The sequence below is a fragment of the Trachemys scripta genome, chromosome 6, assembly GCF_013100865.1.
Source record: "Trachemys scripta elegans isolate TJP31775 chromosome 6, CAS_Tse_1.0, whole genome shotgun sequence".
NCBI classification, from domain to species: domain Eukaryota; kingdom Metazoa; phylum Chordata; order Testudines; family Emydidae; genus Trachemys; species Trachemys scripta.
The window spans coordinates 24609844-24630649 of record NC_048303.1 but is presented as its reverse complement, the minus strand read 5'-3'; the positions used below and the strand labels follow the sequence as shown (position 1 = coordinate 24630649).

Sequence of the window (20806 nt, the reverse complement as noted above, 5' to 3'; positions counted from 1 at the left end):
TTTCTTGTGTCACAGGTTGTGATAAAGTTGCAGTATTATAACTGAACATTTTTTTCCAGTCTAAGATTTAAATATACTACAATTCACAAAAGAAAAAGTATAAAGATCTGTAATTAGTAATTGTTTTATGCTAACCTAGGTAAAATTAAAAGTGTGAACTGTAGCTTGTTGAGTTACGTCGAATTTAAACACCAAAAGCTAAATGGGCTATAAATGTAGTTCTCTTTAAATTATCAAAGGCATGGATTAGAAATGGAGTTATAAACCTTGTGGTGTGAAGTAGAGAGTTTTGGTGTCAAGGAACATTGGACCCCTTTCATGTCATTTCAGTAGTAGGTGAACCAGCCTTCAGGGTGAGAGTCTAGTTAGATTAGTCCAGGAGGGTATTATACTAACAACAAAAGTGAAGGGGCTAAACATGGTGCTAATGCTCAAGCATATAACCCTTAATGAAGGGACAAAAAGAGAAAAAAATTGCCTGTATATCAATGCTAGAAGCCTGAGAAATAAACAAGTTATTAAGTGTTCATTCATCAGAAGAAACTGGCATTACTGAAACCTGGTAAAAATCACATGAATAGAATGTTAAAATTTCTGCATACTCAGTTTAGGAAGGATGGAGTTTGCAGAAATGACATTCTAAACCAGGTAATGGTATCTTTGATGTAAAGTAATTGACAGCTCAGAAGCACAGGACCTGGAATGTCCTTAGATCATTTTCTAAGCAATAAAGCAAGGAGGGGAGGTATTAGTAGAGGTCTATTATAGACCATCACATCAGACTAGAAAACGGGAGAAATAGTTCCATAAGCTTCTGTCTATAATATATAAACAGAGGAAAAACTTCATTATCCTGTAGGATTTCGGCCTGGAGGACATATGCTCAAGGTCTCATTCTGCCAGTAGTAAGCCATCTTTGGAGTTTATGGCCTCTCTATGCACAACACTCTGAAATATGGGGTACTTCCTTGTCCCTGATGCAGGGAGACAAACCAATAGATTTGCCTGCATACAGAGGCTAGGCCCATACCATACTAAAGTTCTTCAGAGTTTTCTGCCTCCATTCCTGGGCAGGGAGCAATATTGGGCCAGAAGTGTAATAAGGAACTTATAGGCAAGATCTGATTTTTCCCTTCTAAATTATAGATATTTTCTAACCAAGTATTATACTTCAGGTAATTTAGTATTCAATGTCTTTTTGACATAAAACAATTGATTGCTCAACTAAAAACTAGTGGTTGCCTATGTGCCAGTAATCACAATCTGAGTACATTCGTTAGGTGGAAACAGAGTACAATCCCATAATGTAACATATTTGGCACTTTAAAATGTCAGGTTTCAGAGTAGCAGCCGTGTTAGTTTGTATCTGCAAAAAGAACAGGAGTACTTGTGGCACCTTAGAGACTAACAAATTTATTAGAGCATAAGCATTCGTGGGCTACAACCCACTTCTTCAGATGCATATGTCTCTAAGGTGCCTCAAGTACTCCTGTTCTTTTTAAAATGTCAATTTCCCAAAGCTGAAAAATTACAGCAAAATTGATTTGAAGGAAAAAATTTAATTGGGAATTGTTTAATAATGTTTGCTAGATAACTGATTACAGAATTGTACCAGGTTAGTTAAGAAGGCTATTTAGAATTAAAAAAAAAAACCCTTATTAGGTAGGATGTTTTGAGGGTTGTTGGAAGTGAAAATAGTGACAAAAATGCAGTATATAAACATAGAAAAAAGTTGCCAGCAATAAATTACGAAATGTAGACAATTGAAAACTGAAGCTTAAGTAATGAGTGAACCTATATAGCTGGTAGAATTAAAGAAAATTAGAATTTTAAAATTTTATTAAATTCAGGAAAAGAATAAATCCTAGTAATGACATAGGTTCATTTTTACATGGAGAAGGTAGAATTTTCAGTTATGATACTGAAAAAGCAAGAGTCAATAAATATTTCTGACTGTATTTGGAAAGAAGTTGGATGATGAATTCATATACACCTCTACCCCGATATAACGCGGCCCAATATAACATGAATTTGGATATAACGCAGTAAAGCAGCGCTTTGGGGGGGCGGGGCTGCGCACTCCAGCGGATCAAAGCAAGTTCGATATAACGCGGTTTCACCTATAACGCAATAAGATATTTTTGGCTCCCGAGGACAGCGTTCTATCGGTGTAAAGGTGTATTATTAATAAAGTCATAGTTTGTATTGAGCAGTAAGTTGTTAAATAACACCAATTCAAGTAAAACACTGTTAAATCTGCAAGACCATTTAACTTGCACCCTAGAGTTTTAAAAAAAAAAATTGTCCAAGGGGTTCTCTGAACCACGGATGTTGAGGTTTTATTTTTTAAATAATTCTCGGAAAACTGAGGAAGTTCAACAGGACTGAGGAGGGAAAAAAACTAATGTTGTGCTCATATTTCAAAAATGGTTAACCTGGGCAACTATTGGCCTGTTAGCGTGACATTAATCCAGAACAGAATAATGGAATTACTGATATGGGATGCAATCAGTAAAGAATTAAGAGATTGAAGCATAACTAATACCAGTCAACATGTTTTTTTGGAAATAGATCTTGTCAAACTTGATATTGTTTTGTGGTGAGATTACAGGTTTGGTTGATAGAAGCTGACAATATATTTATTTATTTATTTATTTATAACATTTGAACCAGTACTGAACAATATTCTGATTACAAAATTAATGCTATATAAAATCAATAGAACTTATATTAGCGGAAATAAAAACTGGCTAATATGCAGATCTCAAAGTAATTATTAATGGGGAATCATAATCAGATGTGCGTGTTTGTGGTGTGGTCCCATAAGGCTCTGTTCTTGGCTCATGGAAGAAAATGTAAAATTGCTGGTAAAATGTGCATATGACACAGACTGGGTAAGTAATGAGAACAGGTAATTTGGTAAAATGGGCTCATTAAAACAACATGCCTTTAAATGTCTAATGCAGAGACATACATCTAGGAACAAAATATAGAGTTCACGTTTATTTAAAGGATTGTGAACTGCATCCTAGAAAGCAAAGTCTCTGAAAAGGACGTAGAGGTCATGATGCATAAGTAACTGAATATATGTTGTCAGTACAATTATGTGGCTAAGAAGGCTAATGAAATCCTTGGCTGTGCAAACACAGAAATATCACATAGCAATATAATATGGAACTAGCATCACTTTGTATACCGCATATGTGAGGCTATTATTGGAATCCTAAGGGCAGTTCTGGTGTCCATAGTTAAGATGTTGGAAAAATTGGAAAGGGTTAAAAAAGAGCTACGAATTATTTGAAGTATGGAAAACCTGCCTTACAGTAAGAGACAAGCTAAAGAGATTGAGCTTATGAGAGAAGTTGGAAGTAACTTCCTCATGGTCTAGAAATAATTGTATGGGCAGAGTATAACTGAGAGTAAAGGGGTCTTTAATATAATATAGTCAAATCAAGTTCCCGTGGCTGGATGTTGAAGCTAGACACGTTCAAATTAGAAACAAAGTGCACATATTTACCAGTGAGCTTCATTACTCACTGTATCATTTTACCAGGGCTGTCATAGTCTCCTCACTTAATTTTTAAAAATCAAAATTGGATGGCTTTCTGATAGATCCTCTAGCTCAGTCAGATATTGTAGGTTTGATGCAGGAATTACTGTGTAAAATTATGTGATATGCATTATGTAGGTCAGACTATAGACCCCTCGTGGCCTTAAAAATCTATGGGTATGATTGTGTGTTATACTGCCAGAAAGTTAGAGGGGGGACAGCCCCTGGTAGATGGGATGTTAGTAGCTTTATGATGCCTTTTGTGCCTTCCTGATTCTGGGCTGTTCTGGAGGTTGGAGTGGCCCTAGCATAATTTTAGTCAGTGCTGCCCAAAATAGTCACAGTGCTGTGCACTAAGGGTGGGATCCACAAAAGGTACCTTACACCCTGTATGTTGGGCCTCCCGAGAGATTGTGTATAAGGCTGCTATGGCAACATTACGTAGTCTATGTGCTCGGGGAATTCTGTCCCAGACAGCGAAATGGTTTTTATGCTGCTACAGCTGTGTACCAGGGTTGATCTATGGGAAAGAATCCCTTTCTGTGAATTCTGTGAATCCGCATAGTTCTTGGTGTAGTTGACTGGGGAATATTTATAACTTTTATTATTACAATAACTTCTCTTGGCTTGATGTTCAGAAATGTCAAGATGTATCCTTCTGAAAAAGTTATGCCAACTGAAAAAAAAAAATCTACTATCCAAATGCTTATAAAGTTATGTGACTTCTTTATAAAATTATTGTGGGATTTTATTTAGGTCTATAGTGGTAGTGGTCTAAATCAGAACTTGTATCTTCTCAGAAATAAAATTTTCAACAGAAAAGGCCTGAATGTTTGATCTTAGGGGTTGTTACTCATCACAATAGTATCAAAGTTCATTGTTAACCATAGTAAAGAATTTGACAAATAATGATGACACTTCTGTATGAATCACTTTTTCTAAATATTTTTAAAACCTGATTTTTTTATCCCCTCCACTATCTTTAAAATTAAAAGAAATCTTGTTTATAATTGGCTTTTTCATTTTTAGATTAGAGAATCATTCCATGGCTAAAAGAACAGGAGTACTTGTGGCACCTTAGACTAACAAATTTATTAGAGCATAGGCTTTCGTGGGCTACTGCCCACTTCTTCGGATGCATAGAAAGCTTGTGCTCTAATAAATTTGTTAGTTTCTAAGGTGCCACAAGTACTCCTGTTCTTTTTGCGGATACAGACTAACATGGCTGCTACTCTGATTCTATGGCTACTAAAGTAACTCATTAGGGAGACTGGGTTCTTTAACTTTGCAAGAAAAAAGTCATGGAATTAAAACTCTGATTCTATAATCTTTATATTATAAATATGGAACCTGATGTGGTGGGTTGAATCACAGAAACCCCCTTGGGAGCTGCCACCTAATGTACCAAGACTACCCCTGCTCCTGTTTTCCCTGCCAGCTCAGGACTCCAGCACCCTGGCTTGCTGAGCCAGACACTCCCGTCTGCTCCAACACAGACCCAGGGTCTGAATTCCTTGCCCCAAAGCTGCAGGTTTACCTGAAAACAGCTCACAGAAGTGTGCTTGTCTTTAGCACTCAGATGTCCAACTCCCAATGGGGTCTAAACCCAAATAAATCCGTTTTACCGTGTATAAAGCTTATATAGGGTAAACTCATAAATTGTTCGCCCTCTATAACACTGATAGAGAGAGATGCACAGTTGTTTGCTCCCCCAGGTATTAATACATACTCTGAGTTAATTACTAAATAAAAAGTGATTTTATTAAATACAGAAAGTAGGATTCAAGTGGTTCCAAGTAGTAACAGATAGAACAAAGTAAGTTACCAAGCAAAATAAAATAAAATGCGCAAATCTGTCTAATCAAACTAAATACAGATAATCTCACCCTTAGAGATGCTTCAGTAAGTTTTTCCCTCAGACTGGACACCTTCCAGGCCTGGGCACAATTCTTTCTCCTGGTTCAGCTCTTGTTCCAGCTTAGGTGGCAGCTAGGGAATTCTTCATGATGGCTTTTCTCTCCCTCTTCCCCCCCCCCCACCCCTTTATATATCTTTTGCATAAGCCGGGAACCCTTTGTCCCTCTGGTTTTCCCCCCCCCACCCTCCTCGCTGGAAAAGCACCAGGTTAAAGATGGATTCCAGTTCAGGTGACATGATCACATGTCACTGCAAGACTTCATTGCCCACTTGCCAGCACACACACATACAGGAAGACTCACAGGTAAAACACAGCCATCTGCAGACAATTGTCCTGGTTAATGGGAGTCATCAAGATTCCAAACCACCATTAATGGCCCATACTTTGCATAATTACAATAGGCCCTCAGTTATATTTTATATTTCTAGATTTAGATACAAGAGTGGTACATTTATACAAATAGGATGATCACACTCAGTAGATTATAAGCTTTGTAATGATACCTTACAAGAGACCTTTTGCATGAAGCATATTCCAGTTCCATTATATTCACTTATCATGTTTTTATAAAACCATATAGACTGCACAACGTCACACCTGAATTTTTTTTATCTTGTGTCTCATTCCCCATCAAAAAGCCTCTAACAATTGTACTCTTGTTTGAAGTGGCTAGTAAACAAAGTAGCACTCTAGGTTTAACAGTAATGTAATGGTGGTATATCTGTCTGGCATTTGTTGTTTTTATAACAGAGAGGACAGAGAAGCACGCTTCCTAGCTAGCAAAATGGGAATAGTGGCAGCTTTTCGATCATGGGCAGGTAAGTGGTTTATTTTTTCCCTCTCTTCCTCTCCCACCCCCTTAATCCACCCTGCCCCCCATTTGTGTGTTGAAAAGGGAGTTTAAAGAGTGAGAGAATGGCTCATTTAAGTACAGAATCTGTTCCTATGAGTCTACTTTGTATGTCTTCATCAGTACCTTGTCTGCAATGATATTAATGTGTTTTGATGTGTCAAATCAGATGGGATTCCACTATGTGGTGTCCTCTGATTGTCATTCCTGATAAAGAGATGCACCTCTTGTTGCAAATTTGGGAATTCCATATCCGATATCTAGTTACTTTAGCAGTGTTTCCTGATACTCGGTGGGTGGGGCTGATGATCACCATAGTCTAAAGTTTTATCTACACTTGAGATCTGCCCTACTCACTATCCAGTGCAAATAATGCCACTGTTTGTCTTCATTAAGAGTTTGCATCAGTATAGCCTCACCAATGACTGGCCACTGATTGCTGTAATTGGGGCAAATCCTTCAAAAACCTTAGGTGATGTCTACATTGGGGCTTTGCCCCAATTACAGCAATCAGTAGCCAGTCATTGGTGAGGCTACACTGGTGCAAACTCTTAATGCAGACGGATGATTGATTAGAAACCTCTAACAAGCCATTTCCATGGTTGCCTCTTGTACAACCTCCCTCACCCATGCACTGGAAGCTAAGCTTAAAAACCTGAAAGGCCCTTCATAAGATTGAAAGAACAGTGGGCTTGGAATATGCCACTTCCCTTGACATTTTCTTTATTATTTGTCCCTTTTTCTGCCCCTTTGTCCCCCCCCCCCAATTCATTTAGTTTTTAAGGTGTATTTGTAAAGGATTTTAAAAAAGGGGTTGTGCCATCTTTTGCTGGTTTCATACATAAAGGTGGCTTTAGATGTTTTAAAACAAATAAAAAGCTAACTTTTTCCCTACTTGTGTTTTTTACCTTTATAAATATCAGGAATGTAGAATTGGGAGGGGTCAGAAGTGCATATTGTGAGCTGTGGTATTGAGGGTGTTTGGATAAAACCTTTCTTCTATAAAAAAAAATTAGTTATTGAAGTCAAGTCTTTGAAGTATTTACAGAAATAAATACATTTAATTTTTAAAGTTTGTCTAAAAATCCCTTCCCTTCTCTCTTGCTTAACTTTCACTTTTAGCTTTTGTGATGTCACCATTTCAGGAGTTTTCTAGTCACCCATAGTCTTCCAGTCTCAAATGGAAAATACCTTTTTAAAACATAACCTTCAGGCTTTTTTGTACATCAAAGAATTGAAAAAGGTCAGAAGTCCAAATTTTTGTTCATTGGAGGTTACATTTATGACAGAGCGTGCATATTTTTTGGTAGTCATTGACTTGTCCTGTTGGGCTGTTCCATGCCTAATTCCTCTGTTAGGTTCTTATAATACAGTGATAACTTAAGGGTGCTTCCACTTTCCAATATGATAAACATATCCTTTGATAGTGTATTCTTCTTCAAGTTATGTCCACATAGGTGCTTCACTTCAAATGCCTCTTGAGCCCTTAACTGGAGATTTTCCAATAGCAGTGTCCATTTGGCCTGCTCGTGTATGGCTATATAGGACTGCATGGGTGAATTGCCCTCAAGTTCTTCTCAACTGTCTCAGCCTGAGACTGAGGCCTAGCTTGTCCACCTTGAGCGTGCTTCAGCTAACTGTTTATAGTTTAGTATTAAGTGGTAGTTTGTTAGGTAATTTAGTAGATACATAATGAGAGGATTAACTTTATTTTGCTTCCTTCCTCTGGAGAGCCTTACTCTCCTGGCAGGGCATGCCCAGCTCTCTAGGATTCAAAAGTTGCCTCTGTTGTCAGAAGGTTAGTGACAACCCCTCTAAATGTGTTTGCTACCTGGGACAGTAACGCATATACCGGATGTGTAACTTCTGCCTGGCCCTTAAATCTAGAGCAAGGAAGAACCAGGAGACCAGGTTGAGGCTGCTGCTGATGAAGCACTCCCTTTTATCTGCTTCAGAATCAGGTTAGGAGACCCTCCCTGAACATCTGTGTCTAGGCAGATGCAGCACCCAATTGACTTTGGTGCAGATCTCCCCTAAGAAAGGGAAATAATATATGGAGATATCCCATCTCCTAGAACTGGAAGGGACCCTGAAAGGTCATCAAGTCCAGCCTCCTGCCTTCACTAGCAGGACTAAGTACCGATTTTGCCCCAGATCCCTAAGTGGCCCTCTCAAGGATTGAACTCTCAATCCTGGGTTTAGCAGGCCAATGCTTAAACTACTGAGCTATCCCTCCCCCCGAAGACTCTTGAGACCCCAGTGATGGTTCCCAGAAGAGGAGCTCTGGCTCTCATCATAAGGAGGCTGCTCCCAAAAACCTTGGTCCTCCTGGTAAGTCCATGCTATCAGAAGCCTCGACCTCTTGATTCAGTGCCTTAGAGTCGAAAGACTCCTTCTCCGGTACTAGCAAGTCCCTGAGCTCTAAGGGGAAAACAGTGCTCTGACAGAACCGCAGTACCATCTACAAAGTACAAGGAGGGCAAGGACAAGCACTCCTCCAGACTGGTACCATCAAGTACATCTCTGTCATTGATACCTCCCCAATTAGAACCCTCGGTACCATGCAAACCAAAGCATCAGACATAATTGAATCCTATCTGTTACGCTTTAAATTTATGATACTCTCTGCTTCAACTGCCAAGCATGTTACCACATCAGCTCCACGTGGTACCACAGGAATTTAGATACCCAAAAGACTTAACAGTGGCAGATGAACCAGAATCTCCACTGCTCATGGATACAGAATGCCTCTCAGTACTGAGACCCTGGTCTCTATCTGGACTGCTGTCGGTCTCTGGTACTGCCAGGCTCTCCACCCTTTTCTGTTGGTGCACCCATACCCATTGGAGGATATCAAGAAGGTGCGAGAGACCTCTCTTCAGTCTCTTCCATGTCACTGCAGGGTTCTCATACCCATCCATATGGAAACCAGTTCTTTGACACACATAGGGAAGACCTTTGGTGCTCAACACCAAAGGTGGTGGCACCAACCCTGGATGCCACCCCCGCTCCTATATGGGCCCCCACCATGGCAATACCAGGATCCCTGGGCTGCATGCCAACAGCAATTTGCCAGACCACCAGCTCCAATGAATTGGGAGGCTAGAGATGCTCAGTCGTCTCAATTGAGACCCCAACACAAGGAGATGTTTGAGGGAAAGGAGGCTAGGACAGATAAAGAAGCCATCCCTCAAACTTCTATCTCATCTTCTCCAGCTGATGTGATCATGCCTCCACCACTATCCGTGACCAGTGATTTCCAGCAGGTTCAAGACCTTATAAAGAGGGTAGCTGATGAACTTCAAATACCACTCGAGGAAATCAAGGATTTGCAGTACAAATTGCTTGACATTTTACAATCAGCAACACCCACTGGAGTGATGTTACTCTGTAATGAGGCACTCCTGGACCCAGCAAAAACTGTTTGGGAACATCTGCAACTGTTCTACCAACTTGCAAATGGGTGGATACAAAAATATTATGTCCCCTCCAAGAACTCTGATCGCTTACGTTCGTCGGGAGGTGATTTTAGGCTTCCCATACTGTGACGACTTGTTCAAGGGCTGATTTTACAAAGCAGTACTGTCATCCACTCAGACGGTCCTTTCTTTTTTTTGAGGAACTGGGTCTTGAGCTCAGTGTAAGAAAATCCACATTAACCCCCAAATAGAGAACTCTGTTCATAGGGACGTACTTGGATTTGTTGACAGCCAGGGCCTACCTTCCCATGGACAGATTCATAACTTTTTCAGATCTAGTCAGGACCATTCTCAAGGAATCCTCTAACATAAGTAAGGAATTGTCTACAGCTCTTAAGTTGTATGGCAGTTTACACCTTCATGACTGGTCATGGCAAGACTATGCTTCCATTGTTTCCAGGGCTGGCTCAGAATGGTCTGTTCACCAAACAGAGACCGTTTGTACAAGCGAGTTTGGACAATGCTTCCCCTTCATGTAAAGAATTCCCTAGACTTGTGGAAAAATCAACTCGTCAGTGCAGGTGTTCCTTTCATTTGCCCAATTACAATGTCTGTACAGCTCAGGGCAGATGGTCACATCAGGAAACCTCCACATTAACCTGGTGGAACTCAAGGTACTCAGGAACGTTGCTTTCATGTCCTGTCTGTCATCAGGGCAAATCAATCAGGATCATGATGGACAATGTGGCCTACATATTCTGTATTAACACTGTGCACTCGAAGCTGCAAAATTGTGGAACTGGTGTGTAGCCCATCAGAGCCAAATTTCCACTCTCTCTCTGTGGTGGTCAGAACACCCCACCTGATACTCTCAACAGGCATTTCTCCAGAACTAGGAATGGGAGCTGGATTCTCAAATTCTCTATGGTATAATCCAAAGTTGTGAACTTCCAGAGATGGACCTCTTTGCTACCTCCAGGAACAGGAAGTGTTGTCTGTTCTGCTCAAAAGGAGATCTAGGCCATTACTCTCTTGGAAACACGTTTCTCCTCCCTTGGACAAAGGGACTATTCTATGCGCTTCCTCCAACATTGTTAATATTGAAAGCTATGAGCAAGATCGGCCAGGACAAATCCAGGGTATCCTTGTAGTACCAATCTGGCCAAGACAAACTTGGTATCCTTACCTGCTTCACGTATGCATGCATGTGGTGATCAAGCTCCCAATCATTCCTTATCTTCTCTCTCAAGACACAGGCCACTTAATTCACCCCAGCCTAGGGGTCCTCTTCTTCAGGGCATGGTTCCTCAGTGGTTCACGGTGTTAGAATCTACCTGCTCTATAGTAGTACAACAAGTGTTGTTGAACAGTAGAAGGGTGTCAACCCAAATTACTTACCTGTAGAAGTGGAAGAGATTCAGCCATTGGTGCCAGCGCCACTGACCTGTGTTTGAATCCTTGTCACTCTCAGCTATCCTGGATTACCTGTTGGACCTAAAGAAATCAGGGTCATCAGTTAGCTCAATTAAGGTTCTCTTGGCTGCAATATTGGCTTTTCATTCTGCAATAGAAGGGTTTTCTATATTTGCCCACTGTTGCCTTGTCTTCATGGTGTTTTAAGAGTTTGTGGAACCTCTACCTCTAAGTTAAGGACCACACTCCAACTTGGGACTTCAACCTCATACTTAGATATCTCGTAAGATCTCCATTCGAAGAAAGGGCAACCTGTTCTTTGCTTCACTTATCCGTGAAGATGGCCATCTTTTAGTAGCTATTATGTTGGCTTTACAGTGTTCAAGGACACTCTTTATGCCCACACCCTAAATTCTTACCTAAGGTATTATCGGACTTTCATCTTAACCAGTTCAGTCATCTACCAGTGTTTTTTCCAAAACCACATAAGTCTAAATAGGAGATGTCTTTACATACCTTAGATGTTAGATGGGCATTGGCCTTCTATCTAGATAGGACCAAGCAATTTTGGAAGTTATTTAGATTGTTTCCCTCACAAATAAATGCAAGGAGTCCACCATCTCTGCCCAGAGACTATCGAGGTGGATCTCTGGGTGTATTGTCACTTGTTACGATGCAGCTGATGCTCACACCCTCTCCCAAAGGATTATAGCACATTCTATCAGATCATAAGCAATATGCCTGGCATCACTCAAGAATGTTGCAGTATCTGAGATGTGTAAGGCCACTGTGTGGTCTTCAGTAAATATATTTCCTAAGCCTTGATCCATTCTTCCAGTTCAGATACAACTCTTGGTAATGCAGTCCTATCCAGTTCTGGACTCAATTTCAAAGCTCCCTCCTCCCTGTAGGGATACTACTCAAGAGTCATCTGAAGTGAAGGCCTCAAAGGAACACTACCCAAAGAAGAAGAGGTTATTCATCCTGTGCAGTAACCATGTTTCTTTGAAATGAGGCCCTTTGGGTGCTCCACTACCCACCCTCCTTCCCCTGTGCTTCAGACTGTTCTCGGTGGGACATTCAAATGGAGAAGGAACTGAAGGTGGTTCACCTCTACAGCCCTATATAGCCTTTGCGTGTGGTACGAGGATGTGTAGGACATATGTGCAGGCTGAACGGATACTGCTAATGGAAAATCTCCCATCAAGAGCTCAAGAGGCACATGCAGACCTGAAGTGGAGCACCCATAGGGGAGCACATCTTCAAGAACACAGTTACTGTACAGGGTAACTTTTTATTGTTGTTTGTATTATGTAGTACAAATATTACCTATAGGAGCTCCAGTAATAGACCATAAACTCATAGGCACTGTACAGACACCTAATAAGAATGCAGTCGCTGCTCCAAAGACAAGTGGATACAGACAGATGGATAACAACAAGGAAACAATGAGCCAATACAATCTAGCATGATAGGTTCAGTGGTCACAGTTCACTAGCTACCTCGCCGTTGTCAAGTTTTTTTTGTAGGCATCGTGACAAACAGTTTTATGAAGGGATTTGAAGGATAAAGACACGGCTTTGTGGATGTTTACAAGAGCTCTTCCCAAGCGTCAGGGGCAGTAGGGAAGAAAGCACAAAAGTTCTTGTTTGAAAGTTTAACAAGTGGGCAATGAAGGCTGGCATCATTGGTTGAGCAGAGGCAGGAAAATTCTCAATAGTATATGAGAAAAGGAGGATAACATGGGAATAGGCTGTGAAGGTCTTCAGAGTGAAAATAAGTACTGGTAAAAGATGAGCTAGGAAATTATATTTGCAGCCGCATTTTGAATGGACATTAACGGGGCAAGATTACATTTAAAGCAAGTAAAGTTAGGCCAAAGGTCAGGGAGTTCATTAAGATTACGGTGCAATTTTACATCATAAAGGTGAAGCCCTCTTAATACTGAAATATTTAAGCATGTAAATTTTACATAAGGAAAACTACAACAATCTATATAGGTTTTGTCATACTGCTGAAGGTAAATTTTTTAAACCGAGAGGAGAGAAAATCCTTTGATATATCCTTTCTTACTGTTTCTCCCACTTTGTCTCCCCATTTTTCCCTCTTGTTTGCTATCATGGTCCCCTGCTCTCTAGAAGTGCTGTAGTGGTTTGATTTACATGCCTCGCATTTTGTATAACTTAAAAACAAATTAATTGAGAGGGAATGTCTGGGATAAGACAGCAATGCACTTGTCTTCAGAATAACTAACTTGTAGAAAGGAAAAGAGAAATCAGAAAAACAAGTACAAAAATAAAGATTGAGAACCTCATTTTCTTTGCTTTGTATTGCCTTTCCTTCATTTAAAATTAATTTACAGCTAAAGCTCAGGCTTATTGCTTGCAAACAAATTGAAATTTCTGTGTACAGGAGGCAGAGCAATCAGGATTACATTTTAATTTAATAATTACCCAATTATCAGAGTCAGAATACAAGGAGCTGCATAGGGACCATAATTATTGAGAAATAACTAGTGAATATGCAAAGTACACCTGGTCTGTTGCTGGGGATTGGATAACTAGAGGGAAAACTGCAGTTATGATTTTGTAATTGTGTATAATCCTATGAGACAATTGTTTAGTTTTAATTTTTATTAGTATTTCGAACAGTGCTTTTTAAAGCATTTGTTGCTTTGATTATGAGACACTAATTATACATTTTGTGTTTTCTAGGTATTATCAGTTTATGCAAGCCAGGCAACTCTGGGATCCAGTCTCTTATTGGGGTACTTTGTATACCAAATATGGAAATACGGGTAGGCAATAAATCAGATAATTACAGAGGGGAATGGTATTCTAAAACTGTGTGCACTTCTAGGAGGTACTTTGTGTGTGCTTCTTGTGTATTTTTAACACTTAATTTTAACATTAATGGTAGGAAGATTGGTCGAGTGATTAGGTTGCTAGCTTAGGATCTTGGGTAGATCACTTAGCCTCTCTGTATCTCAATTCCCCTTCTGTAAAATGAAGATAATAGCAGTATCCTGCTTCACAAGAGTGTTGTGGGGATAAATACATGAAAGATCATGTGGCAGTCATATACTACAGTAAACGGGGCCTTATAAAGAGACTTGGAAGGATTAGATTTTTATTTGTAAATGTCGGTAAACCGATTTTTACTATATGCATATGCCATCCAAAAATATTACAGCAATGTTAAAATTTACAGGTAGGCAAAGTAAGAAAAATGTTGCTTGAAAACGTATTAGAGTTTTATTTAAGGATATTTACTTTGCATATTTTGACATGTGATGTTCACAGTTTGTGTTTTAAGGGTTAAAAAGCTTTAACTTTTTGAATCTCAATGTTTCTCATTAATGATTCAGACCTCCCATGAATTCCCACCACTGTGAAAATTAAAATTTCTGAAAGAAAAAAAAAATCTTAAAACCCATAATTTCATGCAATGGTGAAAATTTACATTGGTAAAGATCTAAAACAAGCTTAAAAATAAATATTGATATCAGTTGAAATTATAAAATATAAAAATTGAATTCTGCCAAGTTTTCTTTAAAATACCTGAGAGATAGATACAGTAAATAGAAGAGTGACATAAGTTTTTATTTGCACTACTATATGTTACTCCTATGTATATCAAGACTCCATTATATGGACTTACACTGTTATTAATTAGAGCTGAAAAGAACTTTCTTTCTGAGATTGAGATAATTTTTGACACAGGAAGTGTCCATGATCCTGGCAAGAATGAGAGAGAAGCCAAAGTGCATAGCCTCCAGTGAAAGTTTTAAAAAAAAAAAATGCAATTGATCACTCATGTCTCTGTGTGAAGTAGGAAAAAACATGTAGTTGGAGACTAACTAAACACTAGAAAACGTATACATGGAGACAATCCTTTATTGACAGGGAGATGAACTAGTTGATCTAAGTGTTTTTCATATTTAACTTTTCATTTTATTACTTTGTCAACACAGAAATATTATTTTATTGTCTTTAATACATAATACTACATTAATTTGACTTTTGTATTTATTTGTGTATCATTTAGTAGCTATATTTTAGACGCACTGCAAGGCTTGTACATTACTTGCTAATTAAGAATGTTGTGGCAACTCATAAATTCCCCTCTTTTGTCATTTAAATAGCACTGTAGTGTCTTTTTGTATTGTGTTACGTATAATGTAATATAACAGTTAAGACAGTAATTTTCTACTTTATTTTAGCCAAATTTTGATACAGCTAGAATCAGGTTTTGTTTTTTTTTTTTGAAAAGCTACAGATGGATACCACATGACTCTCACCTTAAAGTTTCCTGTGAGAAAGATGGCTGCCTAGTCCTAGACCTCTTGTCACCCCATATATTAATTTAATTATTACTTTTCTAGCAAATTTGACTAAGTTTCTGTCATAAAAGTCTAAATTCCCTGGATAAACTTCAGACTGTTGAACTTGGATTCCAGTGGAAAAAATGAGAGGCAACCAAAGACCTAAGCCTGAATCACCTAAAGAGCTGGGGGGAGAAAGGCCACAGCAGAACCTACCTCAGGATATCATGGCACTGAAGAAATTCCTCCTTACCAAGTGGATTCAATCTCAAAAGATATTCGGGGCCTCTCTCAAGAAGTATGTGATGTAAAATTGAGAATGGGTTACTTGGAAAATGAGCCACAAAAGGCTGCCATTGAAATGAGTAAAATTAAAGAAAAAACTGCCTCCTTAAAACTTAGAGTAAACAAATTGGAAGAAAAACAGGATTACTTGGAAAACGGATCTCAAAGAAACAACCTTCACATCTTGGGTATTGCTGCAGGTCTAGAGGATAAGAATATTATCCGCTTTCTCCAGAAGCTGCTCCCTGACACATTTAAATTGGACTCCTTATTGCCTCACCCTCCCCCCATATATTTAAAGATCTCATTGAATTCCTGATGCTAGAAAGTTGGAATCTGACAAGCCCAGACTTATCTTCAAGTTGCTGAAGTTCAATGATAAAGTAATGTTAATGAATGCTGCCAGAAAAGCCGAAACCCTTATGTTCAAAGGGCACAACATTTCTTTGTCCTGACTTCTCAGCTGAGCTTAACAAAAAGAGGACTGCATTCAGTGACATAAAGCAAATCCTAGGGAACCAATGTCATATGGGAGTTGATGTGCATCTGCTTTCACTATGGATTTAGCAAGCTTTACAAGATTTTGCAAAACCTTCTGCAAAATTTGTAAGATGCTTAACATTGCAGCCAGATTTTACCAACAATAACGTAATGGTTCACCATAAAGAGCATACTTCCACATGGTGAAAATTCTGTTTTTCTTATGTATCCTTGTAGATATGCTATAATAATAATCGCCTATATAATCTAGCAGTTAGGCTGAACTCTTCAGTTTACCCACTTTGGAGCCGAGTACAAACAACATTGCAATGCATGGAGTAACAGTTTAACACTAAGCTGGGGTATATAGCACCATGTACTCAAGGAAGTATTACCAACCCCAGTCATCACAACTTGCACTGCTAGACAGTCTCTTCACTAGTTCTTCCTCTGATAGATCATGTTATGTTAACCACAAGTCCTTTGGAGCAGTCAATATTCCTGACATGTAAAGTACATCATAACCTAAACCCTAAATAACACTAGTTACTCAGTTTGTGCAGGGCATTTACATATTATGAATATAAATATTGTATTTTCTTATTCAGATTAGTTGTCCTAATTAGTATTTCATTGACCAAATCAGTTGTGAATTTATATGTGGTGACTCTATGTATGTATATGCATATATATATTATACATGTTCTTAGAAAATGTGTTTGCATTTAGTGATGTTTAGAATATTATTAGATAATATGGGAGGGGCGGAGAGAATGAAACAGATGCCCTCAGCGATCTGAACATGCCCACACTGGCTTATTTTAAGTGTTTTCCCCTGCTCCTGTTACAAATATACTTTGAAATACAACTATATTTATTCTTTGGATATTTAACTATAGATCTTTTTGTATACTTGACACCTTAGGGGCCAAATTGAAGGCATAAATTCATTGAAAACTAACCAGTTATCTAACGTGTATAAATACACACCATATTTTAGAGATGTGGTTTAACAATATTAACTAGAAATACATATCTTTACAATAAAGTTATATATCTTAATATATCTTTTAAAACTTTCCATGAATTTTCTTAGGGTATGATCCCGGAACATGAGGGAACTCAATAAACCTTCCAAAATAATTAAAAAATCTTGAGACACCTCAGATTTTAAAATAAATGCCAAGTAGCTTTATTGCAGGAAATTAATCTAGCAGAAATAGATGCCAACAGAATCAAGAAGGTGTAGCATATCATTCATCATTGAATTCTAAGAGCAGAAGCACATCCATCTTAGTTTATACACTGTTGGTCTGATCCCGAGGGAAGATGATCCTTCTTGAAGGATAATCCTTGTTTTGACTCAAAAAGGTTAATTCTAGGAAGCTGTTACAATCCAAGTGGAGGTCATTCTAAATGTTTCAAAGACACTGCCAATAATAATATAAAAGATATTCTTGTACTAAAGGGAGGTGATTGAAATACTACCCTAGAAAGACATCTGGACAAATCCAGTTGCATAAGACTCAGCTTGAAAACACAATAGGCCAACCTTCATTATTAATGAATTTTATTTAAAAGATATATAGAGCCTGAGACACCCCAAGGAGCATGGCTATACCTATTTCTCTATAGTACATTCATCTTACTCCCAGAATTGACTTTCCTTTTCTATCTGATTCTAGCATGCCTAGAAGTAGCTATTGATTATACAAAATTAGCATATCATATGCCAATTATACTCCCCATAGATGCTGGTTATACTTCATTGAAGTCTTCTAGGTGGGAAGCTGAACTAAAAGATACAAAAATTTGTTGCATAGTTGATTCAGTCAACTCTAACTTCATATGAGAAAATAAGGACTCAGTTGCCTGAGATACCCTCTTTTGAGAAGCTCTGAAAGCTACTGCAAGGGGTGGATGCTAAAGTATACTTCCCAAAAGGAGAGAGACTCAAGTTACCAAGGAAATAGATGATTTGGAGAGAATGCACAAGACTTGACCCAAATAGTGGGAAAAACTCCTATGTTTCCTAATCCGCTCCAAATATTGACCTAATAAATGCTTATCCAGCCAAATTGAATTTACACTTGTCAGAGCCAAAGAAAGATATTATGAATGGAGAAGATAAAGGAGGTAAACTACTTTCCAGAAGACTTAAGATGGAACTATCCGGTAACAATATTTCTTCTATATTACCAGGAAATGGGAGTGTCATCTTTGAACTAATAGATATAAATAATAATTCTCTCAAGCTTTCATATAAATCAGACAACCAGTTTGACGCTAACAAATTTGATCATTTTGTTGAAGCCTTGCCTTTTAATATAACTTCAGAACAAATGTTTGACAAAGATTTCTCAACACAAGAGATTGAACATACTATGAAAAAAAAAAAAAAGGTCTGGAAAGGCTCCTGGAATGGATCAAGTATCAGGGGGTAGCCCTGTTAGTCTGTATCTACAAAAACAACAAGGAATCTGGTGGCGCCTTAAAGACTAACAGATTTATTTGGGCATAAGCTTTCGTGGGTAAAAACCTCACTTCAGATGCATCTGAAGAAGTGAGGTTTTTACCCACGAAAGCTTATGCCCAAATAAATCTGTTAGTCCTGGAATGGATGACATTCTGGAAGATTTCTACAAAACACTTTGTAATCAGTTATCTTCTATTCTTTCAAAGGTCTTTACTGGAACAGTCCAAAAAGAAGCCATGTCTTGTGAAATGACAACTGCTTTATTTATTTTAATACTGAAGAAGAGCAAAGACAGTTGCAACTGTGTCAGCTTCTGCCCATATCTCTGTTGAATACAGATTGCAAAATAATTGTAAAAATTTTTGCTATATAACTAAACACCATCATCCCATCAGCCTGGTTTCATTAAAGGAAGATTGACTTGATCCAGCAAGCTCATATGTCAGAAATTTCCTCTATAGCTTTCTCTAGATGCTGAGAAGGTCTTTGACAGGGTTGAATGGACTTATCCATGGCTGTTCTTTTAAAAAATGAATAAATAAAAATTGAATTTGATCCAATATTCCTGAACTGGATTAGTGTATTCTACACGTCTCCCTTGTTTCACTGTCAACTAATGGATTTTTTTCTCCAGGATTTCAACTAGAAAATAGGACAACAAAGTTGTCCTCTGTCGTCTCTCCTTTCTTTGTCTCTCTCAAACCAATGCTGTGTACGTTATCAGTTCTCAGTCATTGAAGGTGTGAACCGGGAAGAACAAAATCAGTTTATATGCTGATGAAATGTTTGTACTTTTTGAAGAATCCATCCTCATCTGTTCCATAATTGATGTAGTTGACATTTTTGGAGAGATCTCTGGTTTTCTCATTAATTGGAATGAATCACAAGCAATGGATGTGTCCAAAAGATTAGACCCGTCTCAATTTCAGTATTCTCAATTTCAAATATACAAGGAAATCACTTACTTAAGTGTTAAGATTTGTCCTAATCTTCTGAAAATTGTTTGTGTAAGTATGCACTATATATTTAAACAAACTTCTAAGGTTGCAGCGAGATGGTGTCTTGTCCTGTCATCTTTACTGTGGAAAACAGAAATAGCCAAAATAAATGTTTTCCCAGGATTGATTTATATGATTAGCCTCTTGCATTTCAAAATCTTTCCCATGCTCTTTGTTCAAATAAAAATAGGTGTATTATGCAGTTTATATGGGATAAATTGTCTTGTGGGTGTCACAAGACCCTGAAATACTGGGCAACTGGAGGTAGGGATAGCCAGATTTGTATTTATATTATATAGTATTCCAAATGCGTTCTATTTTAAGGTGGTTCACATCCAGTGGTGGCTCTGTATATGTATCGGCTTGGTTTTAGATTAAAAAAAAAGCGTAGTTTATGCCATTTGGAGTCTATCTGTACCCTTAAGGAAAAATCCAGTCTTTGCTTCTACATGGGGCATACTGCAATACGTTACAGCATCCAATCTTACTTATTTTCTGTATCACTATAGGATAACCCGCACCTCAGGATCAGGGCCAACTCCATGCTTAAGACCATTTGGATAGAAAAAGGATTAACAAAAATTGAAGATGATCAACTGATTTTCTATTACATGTGTGACATATACCAGCCACTGCTGTCTCTCAGTTCCTTCTTGACTATGCTCAAGGATTTATACACTGATAGGGAACAATTGGTCTGTTTTAACTCTCTCTCCTCTAGGTGAACATGTTAAGAAATAAGGAAACAAGTCACTGTGTAGGAATGACTTCTAGATGGCTTAATGTTTTGCAGTATCCTCTCACAGAAAATTGGAAAAAGAACTTAGCCTTACTGTCGCAACAGAAATCCAGAAAGATATCTGGCTTAATGTGAAAGATACTTCAAGTCCTTGCTATTCTTCCAGAGCAAGATATTAAACAGGTGCTACTGGACTCCAGACTCTTTAAGGCTAGATTAGCAATGCAGAGTGAGTGTTGGAGACCGATGCCAACCTTTCGCATATCCTCTAGACCTCTCAAACACGTTATGGAATATTATATATACTGTGTGTGTGTGTGTGTGTGTGTGTGTGTGTGTGTGTGTGTGTGTGTA

The 20806-nt window shown here is 38.4% G+C and overlaps 1 protein-coding gene across 3 annotated transcripts in view; it reads left to right on the top strand.

The window, feature by feature from the left end:
• Positions 1–20806, top strand: part of RICTOR (RPTOR independent companion of MTOR complex 2) — a 178563-nt gene that overhangs the window by 93412 nt on the left and 64345 nt on the right. For all 3 annotated transcript variants that reach the window (XM_034774897.1, XM_034774896.1, XM_034774898.1), the window contains 2 exons: positions 6219–6286; positions 13865–13947. In XM_034774897.1, the coding sequence (XP_034630788.1) occupies positions 6219–6286; positions 13865–13947 (151 nt within the window). The remainder of the gene's footprint in view (positions 1–6218; positions 6287–13864; positions 13948–20806) is intronic.